At 26.5% G+C, this 6,344-nt stretch overlaps 2 protein-coding genes across 4 annotated transcripts in view; one reads left to right on the top strand and one right to left on the bottom strand.

The window, feature by feature from the left end:
- Positions 1–1,137: 1,137 nt before the first annotated feature.
- Positions 1,138–2,249, bottom strand: LOC100574181 (mediator of RNA polymerase II transcription subunit 9). Of its 2 annotated transcripts, XM_016806505.2 has the most exons (4): positions 2,096–2,249; positions 1,896–2,006; positions 1,735–1,831; positions 1,138–1,354 (listed from the first exon to the last, which is right to left on the bottom strand). In XM_016806505.2, the coding sequence occupies exons 2-4, from the start codon at positions 1,964–1,966 to the stop codon at positions 1,214–1,216; spliced, it is 309 nt and encodes a 102-aa protein (XP_016661994.1). In that variant the 5' UTR covers positions 1,967–2,006; positions 2,096–2,249; the 3' UTR covers positions 1,138–1,213. The 2 variants fall into 2 exon arrangements, with proteins under 2 accessions (XP_016661994.1, XP_029345567.1); XM_029489707.1 differs by having other exon boundaries at positions 1,896–2,249.
- Positions 2,250–2,357: 108 nt separating this feature from the next.
- The window catches only part of LOC100167047 (ribosomal oxygenase 1), a 5,544-nt gene continuing 1,557 nt past the window's right edge, over positions 2,358–6,344 (top strand). Inside the window, exons 1-7 of one of the 2 annotated variants that reach the window (XM_001950470.5) lie at positions 2,358–2,487; positions 2,755–3,013; positions 3,222–3,650; positions 3,711–3,927; positions 4,345–4,603; positions 4,958–5,075; positions 5,394–5,604. In XM_001950470.5, coding sequence (XP_001950505.2) covers positions 2,760–3,013; positions 3,222–3,650; positions 3,711–3,927; positions 4,345–4,603; positions 4,958–5,075; positions 5,394–5,604 — 1,488 coding nt within the window. In that variant the 5' untranslated portion in view covers positions 2,358–2,487; positions 2,755–2,759. The remainder of the gene's footprint in view (positions 2,488–2,754; positions 3,014–3,221; positions 3,651–3,710; positions 3,928–4,344; positions 4,604–4,957; positions 5,076–5,393; positions 5,605–6,344) is intronic. The other variant, XM_008187388.2, reaches the window with a different exon arrangement.

Genomic DNA, 6,344 nt, shown 5'->3' with positions numbered 1-6,344 from the left:
GCTATTCTAATTCTAGTTCAAATCAGTCAGAGTTACCTATCTCAACTGAATAAAAATAATTGTAATGGCATCATTGATTAGGGTATAATTGAGATAGGAGAACGTCGTCTAGAAGTCTGAACTAGCAGGAATTTAAATAAATACAATTTACTGGCCGAAAAATTATGTAGAAGTCACAATTTGGTATTTACTGTTATTGTTTCACAAAAATATTCGAAATATAGGTAGTAAATTTGAAAATATTACCTAATTAATAGATATACAGTGTAAAGGGGAAATTATACAGGAAATCATTATAATTTGTGCACCCCTAAAAATATTGGTCTAGTTGCGCCTATGACCCTTGCCATAAGGCATAGACCTTAATATTATAGTTTGTACTAGATAGACAGATAGTATAGTAGTGTAAGGTCTATGAATATTGAATAATACAATAATGTTTTTTGTCACTTGTTTTAATACTCAGAACTCAGTAGAATTGTATAAAATCCTTGGACAGTGGCTAAATATAATAAAAATGGCAACATTATGCCCCGTGCAAAACAGGCATTATTATGAGGTAGTAAATAGCATTTGCCAATTCACCAACTTCTCCCAGGTTTCATGTAATTTAACTAAAAATATTATTCAAGCTGATTGCTACAATGCTACTCCATGATTTTCCTCCAAATAATGTCACTGCTTCCAAAAATGTTATGCCGTAGAATATGCCGAATGTAGACTAAATAGGTCTATGAAGACTTATGGATGTAGATACCTACAAAATACAGGCAGTATTTAGTACTACACCAACCTATACCTAAATTGGCTAAGACTAAGAAGCATAATATAACTCACAGTTTGTTAGTTATATCATGGGCCATGGCTAGAGCCTAGAAGTACCTAGTACACTATACAATATAACCTACACTTTTATAGATTGTATAGTAAGTTAAATGTAATACATTTTTATTCGTCATTAGTTTATTATTTCAACCTCACCGATCTACAATTTTACGCATCCTACAATTCTGAATAGGGGACTCACCCACTGATTTTGAAGAAGGCACAATAATTTGTATATCCTATTATAGTGTTATGTTTATTTAAATATTAAAAAGCAAATTTTGCTTATTAAAAAAAAAAATAAATAGTGTATTCAAAAACAATATTTTATACAATTCTTAAAAAAAAAAATCAAATTACATGAACACATGTATTGTTAAATTTAATCTTAATACTTTGGTACATCAAATGAATACATATGTCTATATTTTAATAATAGTTGTCTTTTCATTTGTAAAGATTGACGGAGATCATCCATAGCTTTTAACTGTTGCTCACTGTTGTATTGGACTCCAGGTAATTTTCGAATCTAAACAATTGAAAAAACAAATGTCTTTAAGTTGTACAAAAAAAAAGTTTAAGCCATTTTTTTAATAACATATATTAGTTTTAAGAATAAGATGAATCAAATTTTTGTTAAGGGTACACAATAAAATATATAAAATTAGGAGGGGGTACACACCGTGTATCCTCCACTACACCACTGGTTATATCTCATAAGTCCTATTCTATTTTCCTTTAAGTTTTTTATTGAGTTATAATGAACACAGCTTGGGCATTTTAATCAAGTTCAGGATAAATTTAAATTATTACTGTTCCAAGTATATATTTTTGTACAGTGTCCATTTTAGATTTAACAAAATATTTTGTAGTCAGAAATATGTTGTAAAATTAAATAAATACTCTTACATCACTTCGCGCTTGATCAATCTTTTTTTGTAAATCTTGTATTTTTTGAGATATTTCTTGGGCTGATTTCTGAGGTTCGTGATTTTCTCTTTCACCGCTACAAACAGAATAGATAGGTAATAGTTAACAACTTTGAAGGAATATTTGACGAGTTATTTTACCTTTTTATAATATCGTGAATTAATGGTAAAAAATCTGTATCCACATCGTTTACGGTAATAGTATTTTCCATATTTAATGGTTTTTAATTTATAATAATTAAACAATACCTACTTAAAATAAAATAGTAAATAAGTAGATAGTTGTTAGGTACTACAACTGTATTATAGTAGACTTATAGTAGACAGACAATAGTACTTACAACTATAGATAATAATAATAATAATCAATGTTAGTTCTACACCTAACAAGTTAATGGTAAATAATATTCAATAATGATAATTAATAAATGTAAAATGTGAGTATAAAATTATAAAAATAATAGAAATTGTGTATGCTGTTCAAATTGTTCAAAACATTATAAACAATCAAAACTTCAAAATATTATTTATTTTTTATTGAATGATGATAACACTAATCTGTTGTATTTTATCATTACTATTATATTATTATCTATACATGCGGCATAAACTAAAGATAGGTTAGCTGATACACACAACATTAACAAAATATAACAATTTTTCTGTCAACTCTCAACAGTCAACACTCTACTTTATAATAATAAGTAACTCATTGATCATTCATTACTTAATAGTAAGTAATGACAAGTATGTTTGTTGTCTGGTTCTGCTAAATTGCAACAATAATTTAATACTTTGATACATTATAATATACAAAAGTTGTAGTCCATCGTATCTTGCAAGTTGTAACTTTTTGGACGAATGTACTTACTTACTTGTGTGGATTATAATATATTATAATATTATTGTACATTGTTCGATAATATTATATAAAGGATTCCTTTTTTAGAACTTTAATTGCAATTAAAAAAAACATTAATTATTGAGTGATTTTGAATAGTAGGTATGTCTGCATTCGAGTACTACGCCAAAAAGAGTATTACCGAGGACAATGTGAACCGTAAACGTAAAAACAAGAAGAAATTTAAAAAAACTCCAGCTAAAATTGCTAAGACTGAAAATGGTGATGAGAATCCAAAAAAAACCAGGATCCATGTTTTGAATAATATTTATAACTTTAACTTAAAAGATTCTTCCAAAACTGGGCAAAAATTGTTGGAATGGCTAATACATCCAAAAAGTATTAACGATTTTATGAGGTAAGTGATGTGTACGTAATTTCATATACATAATATGTATATTATATGTATATCATAATATATCCTCTACTTGTGTTGATATTTTATGATACTTAGGTAATGTAAAATTTATATAATATCTAACTATTTTTTGGTTTCACTGACAATTGGATTTTTAAGGATCGTATAATTTGATCTAATAACTTAGTTATAATGTATTGTTTCTCAGGGATCATTGGGAAAAAACCATCCTGCATGTGCCAAGAAACAGTTCTAATTACTTTTCACAATTGTTCTCTCTTACTGAACTTGATACCATTCTTCGTGAAAATAATCTTCAATATGGGACAAATGTAGATATTACATCTTATACTGACAATGTACGTGAAACACATAATCCAGTTGGCCGAGCTCATCCTCATGTTGTTTGGGATTATTACAACAATGGATGTAGTGTCCGGTTACTGAACCCTCAGCTATTCGCTCCAGAAATTTATAAATTCATGGCTAATCTACAAGAATATTTTGGCTCATTAGTCGGTTGTAATGTTTACCTTACACCACCATTTTCTCAAGGTTTTGCTCCTCACTACGATGATATTGAAGCATTTGTTGTGCAAGTAGATGGTGAAAAACATTGGAGGGTTTATAAACCAAGGTAAATGATTTTAGACATTCATAGTTGATTATAATTTGTTTCATATTATTTTATTTTTAGGAGTGAGTTTGAAACCCTGCCAAGGACTTCAAGCCGAAACTTTCATCAAGATGAAATAGGAGAACCAATTCTTGATGTAATATTAAGACCTGGAGATTTTTTGTACATGCCTAGAGGATACATTCATCAAGCTGATACTTTATTTACAGAAACACATTCTTTACATTTAACATTTTCATCATATCAACAAAATTCTATGTATGATTTTCTTCAAGTGGTAAGAAGTTGTAATTATTTACTACCTATTACTTACCTTTTTTTTTTTAATAATGTTGTTTCTTCTAATTTATAAATAATACATTTTTAGATATTTATATGGTTGGAGTTTATCTTTTGAAATTGACGTGGATTTGAGTTTTTGATTTTCAATTTTCAATTTAAACTTATCAACGTATTCACATTAAATTAAAGGAACTTATTTATATTTATTTTGTTCATAATCTTACGAATTACAATTGGTATCTTTTGGGGCTCTATGTTTTTGTGTTTATTTTTAAAATAATTATTTAGAATCTGTTAAAGCCGATTACATTTATTTTGTATCTTTTTTCATATTATTTACAATTTTTAGTAAATACATATTGTCTAATATTACCTATTTTTTTTAAAAAAATTAATAAACTGTTATTTTTAGGTGGTTAATAATTCTTTAAATAATGCTGTGAAGAATGATATATCCTATAGATCTGGATTGCCTGTTGGATACCAACATTTTGGAGGATTATGTGAATTAGAAAAATCACCTCCTCGTACTGTTCAAAGACAACAATTTGAAAATCAAATCAACCAACTTATAAGAAACTTAAAAAATCACTTAGACCTTGATCATGCTATTGACAAGTTCTCATTGAAAAATTATTACACAAATTCATTGCCACCATCAATATGCGATGGTAATTTACTTATTATTAAAAGTTTAGAAGGGCTTATTGATAATGTGAATCGTATTAACAAAGATAAAAAATATAAATAAATATTAACTATATTTTTGGTAAAATTAAATTACAGTGTAACCTAATCTACCCGTCTAAATAATTGGGTTGCAATGAAACCATAAAATAAAATAATTTTCGTTTGCCATTAAAAAGTTAATTAAATAAAACTAATTAACAAATTAATGAAACCTTATTTTGTACATACATACAAATAGACACAATTATAACACAATACATTCTAAATCTTCCAAAATTTTCACTTATTGTTTTGTGCTATAAGTCATATTTAAATCAAACATAATATGTTTATAGTTGAAATGCTACGGACAGTTGCTAACGGTGCAAAGATGTTACCTGATGGAAAAACCACAGGCGAAGAGGTAAACCTTGAAATTGCTGAAGTTAAACTTATTCGTAGAAATTGCTTTAGGTAAGACACATACCATACAAAAATTATTTTAAATCTATTGGTTATATAAAAAATATTTTTTAATTTTTATATTATTGTATTAGATACTTAGTTTCTTATTTTTTTTTTAAATAATAATTTATTGACGTGGATGTATTACGTTTAATATATTATTAATATTGATTTAAACATTTATTTTTCATTGTGATGAAAGTCATAACAATGCTTGGATATTTTATTTAACATTTGATTATGAAAAGTATCTAATGATCTTTTAGCTTATTGTGTTTACATGTGCTATTTATTGTAATAAATAATAATAAAATGTTACCATTTTAGGCTGGTCGAAGAAAGCATGTTGGATGAAGAAACTGATCGAATGACAAACGAGTTGAGATTATATTATAACCTTGATAATTCTAAACAATTACATGGTAACGATTGTCAATTTGTTGTTATACCAGATGAAATGGGATTATTTGTAAAGAAACTGTTTAATATGTATCCATCATTTATTAAAGTATCTGACTTATGCGATGACAACGAACAGGTTAATATTAATTAAGTTATACATAAAAAAAAATATATACAAGAGTGTTAGTTATTTGTTTGTTTTCATATTCTTAGTTATATTATATTTATGATGCTTCTTACGAAATTAAATATTTTTTTTTAATTAGCTTAACTAATAATAAGTAAAAGTTCTACTATTTTCTTAGTTTTTTTAAAAATTAAAAGATTTAGTTAAAGGTATGAGATACTTCAATAAAATTCAAACGTTTAATTTATTAGTATAGGGCTTAAATATATCATAAATAAAATTTGAACTCAATTATCAATCCAATAAAATGTACAGTTTTATACAGTTCTTAACATATACAGTGTGTAATTGCTAATTGAGAACATTCAATATCTTTGAGTAGGGCAATGCAATTTGAATTATGTTTTCTATTTGGTTGTTATGACATAAAAATACACTTTTTGATGACCTATGAATTTTTTTAACTTAATTAGACTTGCGCATACGCAATACAACTTTTTTTTATTAAATGAAAACCACCTTTTTTAACTACTAATTTTTTTTTGCCTAATTTTTTATGCATTTTGGTAGTTGAACCAACTTTCTAAGTCCAAAATTGACCAAGTTACAGCCAATCAAAATACGCGCAATTTTCAGTTTTTTTCATTGTAATTCTGAAAATAATTGTTCTAACATTTTTTAGGATTATTCATAATTCATAAATTAAAGTGAAAATTAAATATCAAACGTTTAAATAACGTCTAAATTAC

Source organism: Acyrthosiphon pisum, chromosome A2, assembly GCF_005508785.2.
Source record: "Acyrthosiphon pisum isolate AL4f chromosome A2, pea_aphid_22Mar2018_4r6ur, whole genome shotgun sequence".
Classification (NCBI taxonomy): domain Eukaryota; kingdom Metazoa; phylum Arthropoda; class Insecta; order Hemiptera; family Aphididae; genus Acyrthosiphon; species Acyrthosiphon pisum.
The sequence above is the reverse complement of the archived record's forward strand: the minus strand, read 5'-3'. Positions and strand labels throughout refer to the sequence as shown.

Excerpts from the sequence above, each read along its gene's own strand:
- LOC100574181 (XM_029489707.1), bottom strand. The coding sequence starts at position 1,966 with ATGGAAAATACTATTACCGTAAACGATGTGGATACAGATTTTTTACCA. Across the intron at positions 1,832-1,895 it reads ATTCACGATATTATAAAAAG|CGGTGAAAGAGAAAATCACG; the intron begins GTAAAATAACTC and ends TTCTGTTTGTAG. Across the intron at positions 1,355-1,734 it reads TTGATCAAGCGCGAAGTGAT|ATTCGAAAATTACCTGGAGT; the intron begins GTAAGAGTATTT and ends TCAATTGTTTAG.